This window comes from Hippocampus bargibanti, linkage group LG17 (genome assembly GCF_051943395.1).
Source record: "Hippocampus bargibanti isolate YZ-2025 linkage group LG17, ASM5194339v1, whole genome shotgun sequence".
NCBI lineage: Eukaryota > Metazoa > Chordata > Actinopteri > Syngnathiformes > Syngnathidae > Hippocampus > Hippocampus bargibanti.
Genome location: NC_142750.1, coordinates 1,817,554 through 1,834,928, shown reverse-complemented (window position 1 = coordinate 1,834,928; position 17,375 = coordinate 1,817,554). Strand labels below are relative to the sequence as shown.

The 17,375-nt window shown below is 36.8% G+C and overlaps 1 protein-coding gene across 6 annotated transcripts; it reads left to right on the top strand.

Annotated features, from left to right (window-relative positions):
• Positions 1-3,190: 3,190 nt before the first annotated feature.
• On the top strand, positions 3,191-17,338 carry LOC148885163 (phosphoribosyl pyrophosphate synthase-associated protein 1). Of its 6 annotated transcripts, none has more exons than XM_089018188.1 (11): positions 3,191-3,572; positions 3,839-3,891; positions 4,573-4,639; positions 4,735-4,910; positions 5,794-5,909; positions 6,003-6,058; positions 7,115-7,260; positions 8,776-8,814; positions 10,995-11,065; positions 11,205-11,351; positions 12,221-17,338. In XM_089018188.1, exons 1-11 carry the CDS (start codon positions 3,490-3,492, stop codon positions 12,377-12,379), a joined length of 1,113 nt encoding a protein of 370 aa, XP_088874314.1. In that variant the 5' UTR covers positions 3,191-3,489; the 3' UTR covers positions 12,380-17,338. The 6 variants fall into 6 exon arrangements, with proteins under 6 accessions (XP_088874314.1, XP_088874312.1, XP_088874316.1 ...); XM_089018186.1 differs by having other exon boundaries at positions 8,773-8,814; XM_089018190.1 differs by having other exon boundaries at positions 4,738-4,910; positions 12,221-17,336.
• Positions 17,339-17,375: the final 37 nt, after the last annotated feature.

Here is a 17,375-nt window from a genome sequence, read left to right as displayed (position 1 = left end):
CTTTTTACTCAGAATTCTAACTTTAAAGTGAGAATTCTGACTTTATTCTCAGAATTCTGAATTTAAAGTTAGAATTTTGACTTTACATTATTCTCAAAATTCTGACTTTAAAGTGAGAATTCTGACTTTATTCTCAGAATTCTGAATTTAAAGTCAGACTTTTTACTCAGAATTCTAACTTTAAAGTGAGAATTCTGACTTTATTCTCAGATTTCTGAATTTAAAGTTAGAATTTTGACTTTACATTATTCTCAAAATTCTGACTTTAAAGTGAGAATTCTGACTTTATTCTCAGAATTCTGAATTTAAAGTCAGACTTTTTACTCAGAATTCTAACTTTAAAGTGAGAATTCTGACTTTATTCTCAGATTTCTGAATTTAAAGTTAGAATTTTGACTTTACATTATTCTCAAAATTCTGACTTTAAAGTGAGCATTCTGACTTGATTCTCAGAATCCTGAATTTAAAGTGAGAATTCTGACTTTAAAATGAGAATTCTGACTTTATTCTCAAAATTCTGACTTTAAAGTGAGAATTCTGACTTTATTCTCAAAATTCTGACTTTAAAGTGAGAATTGTGACTTTATTCTCAGAATTCTGACTTTAAAGTGAGAATTCTGACTTTATTCTCAGAATTCTGAATTTAAAGTGAGAATTCTGACTTTATTCTCAAAATTCTGACTTTAAAGTGAGAATTGTGACTTTATTCTCAGAATTCTGACTTTATTGTCAGAATTCTGAATTTAAAGTGAGAATTCTGACTTTATTGTCAGAATTCTGAATTTAAAGTGAGAATTCTGACTTTATTCTCAGAATTCTGACTTTATTCTCAGAATTCTGACTTTAAAATGACTTTAGTCTCAGAATCCTGAGAATAAATAATGTATTTCTTTTTTTCATTCGTTTCATCACTTTGCTGCTGTGAATTGTAAATTTCTCCACTGTGAGACTAATAAAGGCAAATCCAATCCAATCCAATAAAGTCAAAATTCTGAGAATAAAGTCATAAATTCCAAAATGAAGTCAGAATTTTGAGACTAAAGTCAGAATTCTCACTTTAAATTCAGAATTCTGAGAATAAAGTCAGAATTGTCACTTTAAAGTCAGAATTCTGACTTTAAAGTCCGAATTCTGAGATTATAGTCAGAATCTTCTCAACCATCTATATATTTTTTCTTCAGTGGCTCTAATCCTCTTCCATAATAACATGATGAGATAGAAGTTTTTAAAAAAAAGTAATCCGCCGTCAGGGATGTAATGTGAGATTACGACCTCAAAAAAAAAAAAAAAAAAGACAAACAATGCGACCTCTTCTTCCACTCTTCCCACTTTGAACTGTTGAAGAGATTAACCTCCAATCATGTTCAATTCCACACATAACCCGAACAACAGAAACGCAAAAGCGCATCTGAAAACGGGTTCCGATTTCATGGTTGGGCGGGCGATGAACACCAATTCCTCAAGAATTCGTCCAGGGTTACCTGCTGAGAGGGAAAAAAAAGAGAAGTTCAGCCTTCACGGTCGATATCGGGGAGATATAACGTGTATGCAGAAGGTGTGAAAAATGTACAGACCGGTTAAATATTGACATGTGTGTCATTAATGATCAAACTGGTTAGAAAAACAGAAAAAGGTTGGATGTAATGGTCACTGCCATCTTGTGTTGTCATTGTTTGCACACCAAAGCGACATTCTTTGTGGATATCACCATTTGATTGGTTTGTAGCGAAAGGTCGCTTGTAGGACCAGATCAGGTCAATTGAGAGTTCAATTTAAACCGTTGATTGAATCTTTAAAGGACAAGTTGATGACGATGCCTGACGTGACGTCACGGAGGGAACTACCCTGATCGAAAAAGCGACATGATGATGATGATTATTATTATTGTTATTGTTATTATTATTAGTGTTATTATTATTATTATTATTATTATTATTATTGTTGTTGTTGTTGTTGTTATGGTTATGATTATGGTTATGATTACACATGAAAATGGTGGCAGTCACGGACGGCACCAGGATGTTTTTCTCTCCCGAGGCGTCAACGGATAAATAAGACAGCTAAGAAAATTATTTACGAATATATTTTGGCCTATCAAATATCAAAAACTGGAAGGCTTAACTGAGGCTATAAAGATTATTGACAGGGCGAAAGCTCCCGCTAGCTCCGGTGCAGCGCTTACACAACTCAAGTCATAAATAACGCTATACTTTTTAAAAAAAAATATATGATTCTGGACGGATACCAAATGTTGGGTTAAATGTTGTTCTTCCTGGTTCAGCTCTCCATTTGTATAGTCTAAATATTAAATCAGCAGGTCACAAAGGTAAATAAAATGACTTGATTATACAGTACAGTTAGTTTTTGCTATTTTGAATGTTGCTTTGCCGATTACCATTTTGTGTTTGGGAGCCTTTTACTGAGCGAGTTGCTTGATCTGTAGCCACAAAGGAACATATGTCTTCTTGTGCCGGTCCCAAGCCCGGATAAATACAGAGGGTTGTGTCAGGAAGGGCATCCGACGTAAAAGCTTGGCCAAAACAAACATGCGGATCAAACCTCTAAAGATGGAGGACACTGATTTGCTGTGGCGACCCCGTCAAGGGAAAAGCCCAAAGGAAAAGAAGAAGTTATGAATCCCACATCATTTTATTATTTTTATTTTTATTTTTATTTTTATTTTTATTTTTATTTTTATTTTTAATATGGCACTTAAAGAAAATCAATTATGCATGGCTCGAGGAGCCCGCCATGACAAGAAAGTAGCATCAGCACAGAGCGCCGATGCGCATGACCATGTCGCAGCTTGGAATTGAAGCGGATTTACGTGGGAAAGGAGATACTATAAGACATTTCCTTTCATCAATGGATGCAACAGCTTCACGTTTGCTTTCAACATTTCGCTTGTAGTAGATGCGCGCATTACACCATGATGACCCAAATCCAATGGTGAAAAGGAAGCTGTGATCCTCTCCACTTTCATCTAGAACCGCTTAGTGCAGCAAATTATTAACAAATTATTATTATTATTATTATTATTATTTATTACATATCTTCTTTCCCTTTCCGCTTTTCCTTTCATATAATACATAAAAATGACACCAACACATATTCCGCATTGGAGCGCCGCGATTCGTAAAGTTTGTCCAAGTCAAGCTTCCGTATTAACAAATATTGACTGATGCTCGAAACAACGGCACGCTATCTTAACTAGTCCGCTATCAGTCCGTCGTTTGATCACCGCACTACGTTTTAAAACATTCCAAGTGCCGCATAATTTTCCCGTGCTACACCTTTCTTACACCAAAAACAAATTGAAAGTTATAGTTTCTATCGACGCGGTGTAAGTGAACCGGGCGAGCGCCGGAGCAGCTAGCATCGCAGCTAACGTCACGAGAACGGAACTGCAAAGATAAAGCAGTGTTTTCATTAAAAAAAAATCCAGTGTGGAGCCTCGGTCGTCGACGAAATAACACCACCAACAACACAATGAACGTGGCAAAAAGTGGCTATCGGGTGTTCTCGGCAAATTCCTCCGTGGCATGCACAGAGCTGGCGAAGAAGATAACAGAGTAAGAATATTGTGATGATACATCATCAGCCCCTTTACTTGCATGCCAAACAGAACGTTCCAAATATCAATTTCAATCATATGTTAAACCAGTTAAACTTGTTTTTTGACGAGTTATTCACAACGCTGCAGACGATTTAGAATGCTGGCACTGATGGCCAATTAGGCCATGAAGGTTTCTTCTGACATTTTGAAAGACCGCTTTTGTGTATGTGCGTGCTACGCAAAATTCAAATTTATTTTAAATGTTGTGTTTTTGCTCTTCAGGCGACTAGGAGTTGAATTGGGAAAATCTGTCGTCTTTCAAGAGTCAAATAGTGGTAAGAGAAATGATTGAATTGGAAAATCAGTGTACGTGAACGCATCATTTCCATTTAGGCTTTTTTTTTCATGTACAGTGATCCCTCGCTATTTCGCGGTTCACTTATCACGGCTTCAGTGCATCGCGGATTTTTTTTCAGAGGAAAAAAACATTTTTAAATTAATGGCATGCAAATGTGCAAAGAAACAACACAGCAAACAAAGCAGAATAAAATCAATCACACTGGCTTTGGCTTTCTCTATTTTCCAAAAAAAAAGAAAGACAAAAAAAGAGTGCCAACAACTGCCGATAACAATGTTCTTTTCTCTGAGAAAGACTCTGAAAAAGACGCTACAGCGCAGCGGAGTGGGGATTGTTTTACACCACCGTTCTTTAAACTATCAAAAAAGAGGTTTTATTTTTTGTTTCATTCTGCAGTATGTACAGTTTTGCATCGTAAAAAAAGCTGACTACATTGTACTATTGTACTACATTCTATACTATAGTAATAGTAGTAGTAGTCCTATACTATAGTAGTGGTACTATTGTACTACTGCTATTGTACTACATTCACCTATCGCAGGCTATTTTTTGGAACGTATCTCCCGCGAGGGTTGACTGTAGTAAATTTTAGTTCACTTACTTTTCTATCCCAAATGTTGTGCTTTTGTTTAATCAATAATATGTTTTTTTTATGCAGAGACAAGAGTGGATGTAAAAGAATCTGTTCGTGGACAAAGCATCTTCATCATTCAGACCATACCAAGGTGAGCGTTGAGGCTCCAGGGGGTTGTTTAATGATTAATATTAAATTTGTGATCGTAGTTCCGGTGGTTTGTCAACTTGTCACTTTTACTTCAAGCAGAGACGTCAACACGGCAATCATGGAGTTGCTGGTTATGGCCTACGCCCTCAAGACCTCTTGTGCAAAGAACATTATTGGGGTTATTCCGTACTTCCCTTACAGCAAACAGTGCAAGATGAGGAAAAGGGGCTCCATAGTATGTAAACTGTTAGCCTCCATGTTGTCAAAAGCAGGTAAAGAGCTTCTCTGTTATTTTATTTTATATATATATACAGTGTTACCTTGGCTTACGAACTAAATCGGTTCTCAGAAAGTGTGTCTTCCAAACATTAATTTCCCATAGGAAACCATTAAAATGAGAATAATCCGTTCCCAGGTCTCCATAAAGCATAAGTTTGTACTAAATAAGCCTTAAAACTACACAAAATATACCTTATTTTATGTATAATGAATGTGCTATTGGATCGTATTTAAAGAAATAAACTGTACTACATAATAAAGTGATGATATCCGAGTGAAGTTGTCGTACTTTCTCGGCAATAATACCCTCACGGTCCCCTGCTCGCTGCTTTTCGTTAATCCAAATCAACAGAAGTTTTTCAACCCCTTCTATTGCCTGAGACCGTTGCTTAGACAACACAGAAACACCCTTAGCCACACGTAGCAATGGTCGACTTAGCGTACTGGTACTGGGACGCTAAGTCACACAAACGCACACCTCGTTTGTGTTTTTCGATTATCTCCTTCTTCTGTTCGACCGTAATTTGGTTTTGTGTCGTCTTCGGTTTCACACTAGCCTGTGGTGGGGTCTTTTTCGGTCCCATAATAGCAAAAGTACTCCACTCGATAGCAAACCACATCTGCACTCTAAGGGGATGTGGAAAACCGGTCCGCCAGCCACCTTGGCGCTGTTCGACCGTGTGGTTTGGTGTTCGTCCGCCGAAAACTAGTTCGTATGCCAAGATTATATTCACGCGAATTTAATGTTCGTAAGGCGAAAAGTTTGTGAGCTAAAGCGTTCGCAAGCCGAGGTATCACTGTGTATACATATGTATTTATTTTTTTTCCTGTTTGCATTAATTAAAAAGTCCCATTGACGTGTCTTCTACTACGAAGGGCTAACGCACATTATCACCATGGACTTGCATCAGAAAGAGATCCAAGGTTTCTTTTCTTTTCCGGTGGACAATTTACGGGCTTCTCCATTCTTGATCCAGTATATCCAAGAGGAGGTGAAAATTCCACGCGAGCAAATATTTTGTCATGTAAATCATGTACTACCTCTTGAAAATTTGATTCGGGTTTTTTTCTCCTTGTATCTTCAGATTCCAGATTACAGGAATGCCATCATTGTGGCCAAATCCCCAGCAGCAGCCAAGAGGTAAATACAGTGATACCTCGGTTTACGAACCCCTTAGCTTACAAACTTTTCAGTTTACAAACGTTACATTTATGACAATTTTACCTTGGCATACGAACTATTTTTCGGGATACACATGGAGCTGCCTCAATGAGTGATGTGTCGTCCGCGAACAAGCCCGTTCTCCCAAAAAGAAAATGGCTGCCGACATTTTTTTGTCCTCTATTCCCCGCCCCCGGGGGATCGGGTTACAGACAGAGCGAGAGTGAGGCCGAAAAAACAAAATGGCGTCTTCGGTTAAAGCCACGTGATTGGTCAAGAACCCAGCAGTGTGATTGGGGGGAGGTTAAACATTAAAGAGACAGGCCGACAGAGAGAGAGAGAAAACACACACGAAAGAGAGAGGACAGAGCTTGAAACGAAAAAAAAAGAAAAGGGGAAAAAACAAGTAAAATGGTGAGAAAATTGATAGAAAACAGTGACATTTGGACCCATTTCAACTTTGATACGTAGTTCAAAAGCAGTGTGTAGACTGGAAGGTTAAATATCTCATCAATCAGGCTCCACAAATAACCCGCACAAGTCATCTGTACACTTGATGCAAAAAGCTATTAACCCAGCTAAACAGATCACAATTGATGAACTAGATACAATTATCACAGAGAAAGCACCTACAAGGGATCATTCCTCAAGATGGTGAAAGAAGCCTATGTTCCTCATCAAGTGTTTAATGCTGAGGAAACCGAACACTCCATTCCATCAAGCCATTAACGACCATCATAAAGGTAAATAAAATGACTTTATTGTACAGTGCTGTTTTTTCTTTAATCATAATACTATAGCACATTTATTATACATAAAATAAGGTATATTGTGTGTAGTTTTAAGGGAACGGATTATTCTCATTTTAATGGTTTCCTATGGGAAATTTATTTTTGGGATTCACACTTTTCGCCTTACACACTCTGGGAACCAATTAAGTTTGTAAGTCAAGGTCCCACTGTACATGTTAAAAAAAAAAACGATGCAGACATGCAACGTATTCTGCGTAATTTTTTTTATCGTTAATTTTCATAGAGCTCAATCCTACGCGGAACGTTTACGCTTGGGTCTGGCTGTGATTCACGGCGAAGCTCAGTGTTCTGAGTCGGACATGGCCGACGGACGGCATTCACCGCCATGTGTGCGCAACGCCACGGGACACACAGGATTGGAGCTACCTTGTAAGCCAAATGTTAGATTTTTTTTTTTTACATTTCATGACTTTCATGATGTTTTCAGGTGTGATTATCTACTGTGACCAAAACCTCAGTCCGATATCACGTCGGGGTCACCATTTTTGTTGCATGGACTACTTTTTCTTGATCTTTTATCGTTGTCCCATATATTCATTACCGTATTTTCCGGTGTATAAGGCGCACCTCCAATGAATGGTGTCTTTTCAAACTTTTTCCATGTATGAGGCGCACCGGATTATAAGGCGCACCTTCAACGAATGAAAAAAAGTTTTCCAAATACAGTGATACCTCGGCTTACGAACGCTTAAGCGAACAATTTTTTTGCCTTACTAACGTTAAATTCGCGGGAATATAATCTTGACATATGAACTATTTTTCTGGAAACACACGGAGCGCCACAATGAGTGATGTGTCATTCGCGAACGAGAGGTTCTCGGAGCTCCGAACAAAAATATCACAACTTCCCAGATGTACAACCCACAGCTCCTTGAGACACTTTGTGCAAAAAGCTATCCAATCTATCAAGCCATCAACGACCATCACAAAGGTAAATAAAATGACTTTATTATATAGTACAGTTTATTTCTTTAATTACAATACCATAGCACATTTATTATACATAAAATAAGGTATATTTTGTGTAGTTTAAAGGCTTAATTAGTTGAAAACTATGTTTTATGGGGACCTGGGAACGGATTATTCTCATTTTAATGGTTTCCTATGGGAAATTAATGTTTGGAATACACAATTTCCGCATTACACACACTTTCTGGGAACCAATTAAGTTTGTAAGCCGAGGTATCACTGTATTTGTTTATTTGAACAGAGATCTGCAAGTTTGCACTCACATGAACCGCTGGACAAAATGTCTGTTACGGTGCAACGAAAACAAGGAGGAACCATTTCTTTTTCCGCATCATTGGCAGCGGAAATTGTTTGAAATCGAATAAAGTCCGACAATAAATAAATAAATACATTTTATGGGGGCCTGGGAACGGATTGTTCTCATTTTAATGGTTTCCTATGGGAAATTAATGTTTGGAATACACACTTTTCACCTTACACTTTCTGGGAACCAATTAAGTTCGTAAGACAAGGTATCACTGTATAATATAAGAATATATACAAGTTTTCCAAATATAAGGCGCACCACGTTATAAGGCGCTACATTAAAGGCTGGGGTTACGCACGACTTCTTCTACAGGCGCAAATGGAGACGGTGGCTTCTGCCGAGACCTGTTGTGGCTCAATATGACGTCACATTTAAGGCGCACCGACCAACGTATAAGGCGCAGGGTCATCTTTTGAAGAAAATCAAGGCTTTTTGGGTACGCCTTATACACCGGAAAATACGTTATACAGTATCACAAAGGCTCAGCCGCATAACAGATTATTTATCATTGGCAGATGACTCCTCAAAAGGATTTTCCAAGTGTCATTATGTTTTTGTATATTTGTGCATTTGTGTTTAACGTGGTGTTTATTTGTTGGCGATAGCAGGCAAACAACAAGCTCCGTTCCCTGGCATAGAGCTTCCAAGTACGAGCGTAAAACCCTAACCTCCGTCTAACTATATGGTTCTCTCTTTTCAAATGGTTCCTCAGTTGTTGGTGCATGTGCTGGCAAAAGGGTTTGTGATGCATCCTGGGAAAATAATCTGCATTGAACAAGGTCAACTGGTGCAAAAGACGTTCAAAGTTAGGACAAGCGTGAAAAGAAACTTGATCAAAATGATTGCACCGTGCCTCCGATTTCAGACGGATGCTTCTACATGATGGCCCAAACCTCCTTTGTTTGTTTTTGTGTTGATTTTATTCCCCCTCTTCCTAGAAAAAAAAAGATCAAACCACAACCACGTCAAGCTTTAATACTTTACTTTAATAAAAAACAAACTAATTTTACAACAAAAAAACAATCTAATTTTATTTTTTAATATATGTATATACTGTATCTATATCGTATATACAGTGTGTATATATACTGTATATATATATATACTGTATATATGTATGTATAGATATATATACTGTGTTCATATATACTGTATATATACTGTATATATGTATGTATAGATATATATACTGTATATATATATGTGTATATATATACAGTAAAGTCTCGTTATATCGATATCGGATATATCGATAGTCCCGGTTATATCGATACTATTTCTATGCACGCACGGAGAGAATTACATGCAAACAGGGTCGGATATATCGATAGTCCCGGTTATATCGATATTTTTTCGGACTCCCTTGAATATCGATATAATGAAACTTTACTGTATATATATATATATATATATATATACACTGTATGTGTGTGTATATATTGTATATACAGTATATATGTATGTATATATGTATGTATACATATATATATATATATATATATATATGTGTATATGTATATATATGTATATACACACACAGTATGGCATCCTTGAGAGTTTTGAAAGGCACTTAGAAATAAAATAAATGTATTATTATTATTATATACTATATATATATATATATATATGTATGTATGTATGTATGTATGTATGTATATATATATGTATGTATGTATATATATGCAATATATGTATACATACAATATATACACAGCATATATATGCACACACGTTTTCCCATAATTTTCAGCACAGTCCACTTTGATCTTTGTTTCCAAATGTGACGCGTAATATTTCCAAGTAGTTTCAAGATCAGCCCAGTCTCCCGTTTCACAGCGATGTTGAGGGCAAGCGAGCAAGCGTGGCTCTCAATGGTTTGACTCCAAAGCGTTCACTGACTGATGCCGTCCGTGCCGCTCACGGTATTCAGTCGCGTGCGTCGCACAAGGCATGCGCCTCCTCTCTCTTCTCCGTGGGATTTTTTTTTTTCCTCCTAGAATTTGCTTGGTTGGCTGATTGTCTCCTTCCACCCTTTTGAATTAACTCAAGCATCGACATGGTCGCCAATTCTCACAATGCAGCCCAATTTGAAGCAAAGGACAATTTGCTCCGTGTGTATCCCAAAAAATAGTTTGTATGCCAAGGTTAAATTTTCATAAATTTAACGTTCGTAAACCGAGAGGTTCGGAAGCCAAGGGGTTCGTAAACCGAGGTATCTGGATTTTATTCCTCTTTTTTTTTTTTTTTTTTGCACTTCCAAAGTAAAAAACCTGCTGAAATCTCCTGTGCTTAGCAGACGAGATGCATTGTGGTTATTGCGGCGCATGTATGCCAATATTTGCCGGAGGTTGGACTGGCGCTTGACCCGAAACATTGGCAAGCGTGTTTGAAGAAACCCTCAGCGGCGGTTTGCCATCTTCTGTTGTCCACTGTCAACTCGAGTTTCCTCCGGTGCATATCTTGTTCCTATGCACACCGCTGGCGTCGAAACGCTGCCTTCTGATTGGGTATCCTGGGAAGAAAAAAAAAAAAAGCTTTCTTTGCATGGCGCATGCTTTGCACATTCTGACATTTTAAATCAACTTCTTCTAGGTGGGGTAAAATGGGGGGAGGGGGGGGGAGAATTCTGAGAGGTGACACCCTCTCTCGTCAATTTCAAGTCAAGATAGCTTTGTGTTATCAACATTTAGTATTATAAAGGAATTTGGCTAACTATTTTTGTCGTAAAAAAAGATTTTCTCGACCCATTTTACCCAATCTACATGGAATCACTTGTGACGGATACGCTGCGGAATCGCCTCTAACGCCAACTCGTTTCTCTTTCCAGTAATGATGGCCAAGGAGAAACCTCCCATCACAGTCGTTGGGGACGTGGGAGGAAGAATTGCCATCATTGTGGTAAGAGGTTGCAAAAGTGTACACCCCCCTTTGTTGTTGATCGCATCCAACCGTGAGTTACGTTCAACTGCCCATCTATGTTTTTAAAGATCGGGATTTTATGATATTATAATTTTTTACCGCTGTGCTTGATTTCCAGGACGACATCATCGATGATGTCGGAGACTTTGTCGCAGCCGCCGAGATCTTGAAAGAGAGAGGCGCGTACAAAATTTACATCATGGCCACGCACGGATTACTCTCCGCCGACGCGCCACGTCTCATCGAGGAGTCGGCCATTGATGAGGTGAGGAAATTGTTTGCTAGCGTGTAGCCATTAGCCTTTTGATGGCATTAGCTGGTGAGTGTGTGTGTGTGTGACACTGCGGCTTTCAAATGTGATCTCTCAGTTTGTGTTGTCTGAGACAATTTTGTATTTCCGCTATAATAATAATAATAATAATAATAAATACATTGTATTTACATTTTTCTGCAAGTCATAATCATCAAACATCAAGAAAAAAATACATATATATAAACAAACAAATACATACATAAATATATAAACAAATAAATACATAAAAACACTTCAATAAATAAATACATATATAAATACATAAATATATATAAACAAATAAATACATCAACACTTAAATAAATACATACATACATAAATACATATATAAATACATATATAAATATATAAACAAATAAATAAATCAACAAACACTTAAATAAATACATACATAAATACATATATAAATATGTAAACAAATAAATACATAAACAAACACTTAAATAAATACATACATAAATACATACATAAATACATATATATATATATAAATACAGAAACAAACACTTAAATAAATAAATAAATACATAAATAAATACATACATAAATACATATATATATAAATACATATATAAATACATACATAAATACATATATAAATACATACATATATAAATACATATATATATAAATACATATATAAATACATACATATATAAATACATATATAAATACATGTATAAATACATACATAAATACATCTATAAATACCTGATCAGTCGGCAACAGAGCCGACTGTCAACCTCGTACAACTTGCCAATATTTTTGTGTTAGCATATCAATGGAAATAACAATGTATATATATTTGATATATTTCCGAGGTGGTGGTGACCAACACAGTCCCGCACGAAGTTCAGAAGCTCCAATGTCCAAAAATCAAGACGGTGGACGTCAGTATGATCCTGGCTGAGGCCATCCGTCGTATCCACAACGGCGAGTCCATGGCTTACTTGTTTCGTAACATCGCTGTGGACGACTAGAGCGAAAAGCAGAGAGGTGACTGAAGGGGAGGTGTGTTCTTTTGAGCTATCCTGTTCCTGTGATGATATGATATGATATGATATGATATGATATGCATCACAAATCTCCATCAAACACAACAGATTGACAGAACAAAAAGGTGTCCATTCCATTCAGAATCAGAAAGCCTGTAATGGTCCCACTATGGGGTCATTTACAGTGCCAGGGTTTTTGTCATTGTCACTCAAATTCCATTACCCACAGAATATTGAGATGTAGGACTACATACACATTCAAATGCAGCGTTCGAAACCTTAGACCAGGGTTGGCAAAGTCATTTTTTTTCCGCCGCCCACATTGTAGTTATGGTTTCCTCTCAAGGGCCGTTATGAATTTGGGGAAGCCATTATTTGCTATCCATTCATTTTCTATTTGCTATCTATTAGCTGTCTGGCTAGCAAGCTTGCTTTGTAGCTGGTTATTTATTAGCTTTATGACTATCTATCAAGTTAGCTATCTGTCTAGCTGGCTATCTATTAACTATCTGTTAGCTAGCTAGCTTTCTATCTATTTGAGTTACTTCCGGGTTGAGTGAACGCTGGCGCATGTGGCTGCCGTTGCTCACCTGCAGAAAAAACAATCCTGTGACTAAAGCGACCTTGAGAGTTTTGAAAGGGGCTTAGAAATTAAATTTATTATTATTATTATTATTATTATTATTATATTTAATCCTCTCAAATATTACATATAGTGCGCACAACAAATTGAGAAATAACCAATTTTCAAATGTGAAGTAAAAAATAATAACTGTTATTGTGGTTTACCCACAACAAATTGAAATTTTGGTTCGGACTTTAGCAAGCATCATGGAATTTCACAGGTATGATTTGGCTTTGCGGGCCGAATAAAATGATGTAGCGGTCCAGATTTGGCCCCCGGGCCTTGACTTTGACACCTGTGTGTTAGATTCTCTTCTTTCTTTCACTTTTCACCTTACACACACTTTCTGGGAACCAATTAAGTTCGTAAGCCAAGGTATCACTGTATTTCAAAACAACTGTGAAAAGATAGTTCACATGACTATGCCGAAACTATTATTGTTCGCGGAAACTCTGTGTTGAATAGCATTCAGATAACATTGTTGATCTGCTGTACTGCCGCATCACGTCTGCTGCTCTGTTCAGTTAGCCGTTTAGCTTAGCTTTACTTTCTAAACAGTATTTTGACAAGTGTGTGCTGTTTGCGCTCTTATAAAGCTTTTTATTAATTTTGATCAGCATTTTAAGCGCTGGTCTTGAGCTCAATAATGAAGTTGAAACACTTTTGGCGCCGCCATCTTGTCAAAGTTTACTTTGACTGAATCCCAAATGGCAATGCTAATTTGTGATGGCCATGCTAGCTAGCAATGTGGTATTCGTGTTGGTAGGCACCCCATCTGTTGTTTGTCGTCTTAAACACACAAAAAATGTATCTTTTTTTGCCTCTAAGATGACTTCCATCATCAAGTATCAATTCTAAATTAAAAAAATTGTCGATTGGCTACATTTTAGACTAAGTTAGGCTTTCCAAATGTTAGTATATCCACAGGCTAAAATTAAACATTGGCGTTTTGTGAGCGTTGCACCAAAAATCACATGAATTTTCGACTCCATCAAAATGAAAACAGACAACCGCAAGGTGCCTGGATTAGATGATGACAAGATTTTGGGTATTCGGTAGAAAACAGTCTTAATGTACGCGTAATGTATACCATTGATCTATGTATGTTTTAAACACGTGCACCTTTTAATCATTTGAAATGATCCTGAGTCTGTATGTTAACATAGCGCTCTGATCAGGGACGTACTGTATACTCTGTGAACCAATGCAAAGGACTCTGTTGATGTTGGAGTGCCTCTTTTTTTTGCCATTTTTTGGTGTCGCTTTCTCTGCATTTTTTTTTTCTTTCATCAACTATACTGTAAAGTACGGAAGAGCATTAGGGCCAGGTTGAAAGATTTATTTTTTTTTACAGATGAGGTATTATTTTGATAAAAAAAGTCAGCAAATTTGGTTTTATTTTGTGGAATGCATACTCTGAGTAGACTAAATGTTGGTGTTGGCCACAGGAGGGATCTGTGATGTTTTGTTTTATGTTCAAATCAGAGTACCGTTCGTTTGTCAGGTTGTTGTAACTGTACCTCTTCATGAAGTAGTGAACCTGTTCCTGTGATAATCAGTCCGATTGCTGTTATTAATATTATCGTTACTCCTGATTTCATTTTAACTTATCCCCTGGTTCCCTCTAAAGTCTCACAAGGCTGTGGACAATCTTCACCGGCTTTGAGATGACTACACACTAAAAGTGTTTGTAGTCGGACTTTACCTTGCAAGACGGTAGGAAACCCGAGAACCCTTCCAACAAGCCCTTTTATTTATTGTCTTTTATCTCTATTACAATAAATACCACAACGCTATGGTAAAGGCGCACATAAAAACTACTACACTGAAAATCACGATAAAAGCAGTTAATTTAATCATATTTTAAAATCTTTTTGCAATGAATTAAATGAATCCAAGTGTTTCGTTCTGCTATTTTTAAGGCTGTCGGTGTAGTCAACAGTACTTGGTAAAGACCTTCCCGCTTTGGTGAATACCAATGCTTCTTCTTGATGCTTTTAATCAGCACCCAAATGTCCTGGTTCGACCAGTTGGTCTTTCTGTGGAGAAATGGATGATGTTTGCTCATTGTTATTTGGTTTGTCTAATTTGTTGATATTTTGCAACATCTTTCTCATGTAATCTGCTAAATTACTATCTTCATTTGTTTCCCATTTATTTTTAAAATATGGTAATTGGTATGGTCGCCCAAACATAATTTCATAAGGCGTTGGTACTAGTTATGTTAATGTGTAATTTAACCAAGTCTAGGCATTGAGTCCATTGTCTGCCTGTTTCTTCCATGCATTTCTTTAATCTGTTTTGGATTGTTCCATTCATTCTTTCTACCAGTCCTGCGCTCCGTGGGTGATAACCACAATGTCGTTTGAAATCAATATGAAATGCTTTGCCTATGTTGTCTATTATCTGGTTAACAAAATGTGAACCATTATCACTGTATATTATTTCTGGAATACCATATCTTGGTATAATGTCTTTTGCTACGGTAAGTGCTTCTGGATGTTTTGTTGGAAATAATTCAATCCATTTAGAAAATGAATCTATGATTACCAAACAAAAAAAATGATTCAATTCAATAAAATCCATGTGTATATATTGAAATGGGTAGCTTGCTTTAAGAAACTGACCTCTTTGTGGACGTAAATTACCTTGTACATTATATTTGGCACACACTAAGCATGCTCTACAAAAAAAAAAAAAATAATAAAAATAAAAACCATATGTTGTATAAATAGTTGATATTGAGTCCACCTTTCCACCTGTTGAGACATGAAATTTCCCATGACTCAATAATGCAGCCCATTTATACACATTTTTCGGTAGGATAGGTTTATTTTATTCAAAGTGGGAAGGTCTTTACCAAGTACTGTTGCTGCCTCTCTTGTTCCTCTTTTTCTATTTTAACTTGCCTTGCTCTTTTTTTCACCTGCCTCTCTCTATCCTGCTATTTTCATCCATACGTAAGTATGCTGAATACCTTCTTTGTTCATTTGTTTTTCCTTACAGTTCGTTTTGTTTCTGATTTTTTTTTTTGCTGTAAGTCGTCGAAAGTTTGCCGTTAAAATCATACCTTTTTATCCAATACGGTAACGGTTTTAGTGCTTCTGGATCTTATTTTTATACCGCCGTCCAATCTTTACATTCTAGGTTGTCTATTTTTTTTTTTTTACGTTGTTTACTTTGCCCTTTTCCCATTTTGGTCATTTGGTCCCAACTATGGTGAGTGCTCCTAGGGAATCCTAATAGTTGGGGATGTTCTTAGTGAGGTGGTGATCAATGCCTTATTGTGGTAATTGTCAAGCTTCTACCCCGGTGAGGGCGGACAATTCTTGCCTCTGCATCCACTTACAATCTCACTGTTTAATATGGAGTTGGAAACCTAGTTCACACACTTTTAACGCGTTTTCTTATTTTGCCAGAGGACGCCGCCGCCCTTGCAGAATTTAACTGTATTTATTTTGCAGAATTTAACTATTTATTTTGCCAGAGGACGCCGCCGCCCTTGCAGAATCTAACTGTATTTTTATTGCAGAATCTAACTGTATTTTTATTTCAGAATTTAACTGTATTTATTTTGCAGAATTTAACTGTATTTATTTTGCCAGAGGACGCCGCCGCCCTTGCAGAATTTAACTGTATCAACAGGCGAGTCTGCCCTCGCGCGGACTTTAACTGGTCTTTCCTTTTACCTGATTCTGACCTGAGTCTAGAATTGTCCGGGTTTTACACTTCGTCGCCTAACTCGTTTCCCTGAAAACCGGTATTTTTATTTCTCTTGTCACACATTCATTCACATTGTGTCTGCACATTGAGAGTCAGCATGGCTATGAGTCAAAACAAAAAGCTATGTGCGTGTGTAAGTAACTTGGATAATACAAAGCAAACTAATTTACGAATATATTGTGACTACATGATCGCCATTTTTACTCCAACAATCTAGCAAATTTGCGAGTTTGAATCGAGCAAATTTGTGACCTTAAATGTAGCAAATTTGCGAGTTTGAATCTAGCAAATTTGTGACCTTAAATGTAGCAAATTTGCGATTTCGAATCTGGCCAATTTTTGAGTTTGAATCTAGCTAATTTATGACTTTAAATCTAGCAAATTTGTGACTTTAAATCTCGCAAATTTGTGACTTTAAATCTAGCAAATTTGAGAATTTAATTTGATTTTTTTTTCTCAGAATAATACCCTATCTCTAAAAAATATATATTACAACCTGGCCCTTATGCTCTTCCGTAGTAAAGGCATGTGAATATTCGCAAGCCGAAAATTACTGTAATTTCATGATGTCTTCCCATTTTTCCTCTTCCGCTTTGCCACATGAATGTTTATTATTGTCTGTTAAATATAAGA

Excerpts from the sequence above, each read along its gene's own strand:
- LOC148885163 (XM_089018186.1), top strand. The coding sequence starts at position 3,490 with ATGAACGTGGCAAAAAGTGGCTATCGGGTGTTCTCGGCAAATTCCTCC. Across the intron at positions 3,892-4,572 it reads CTTTCAAGAGTCAAATAGTG|AGACAAGAGTGGATGTAAAA; the intron begins GTAAGAGAAATG and ends TTTTTTATGCAG. Across the intron at positions 4,640-4,734 it reads ATCATTCAGACCATACCAAG|CAGAGACGTCAACACGGCAA; the intron begins GTGAGCGTTGAG and ends TTTTACTTCAAG.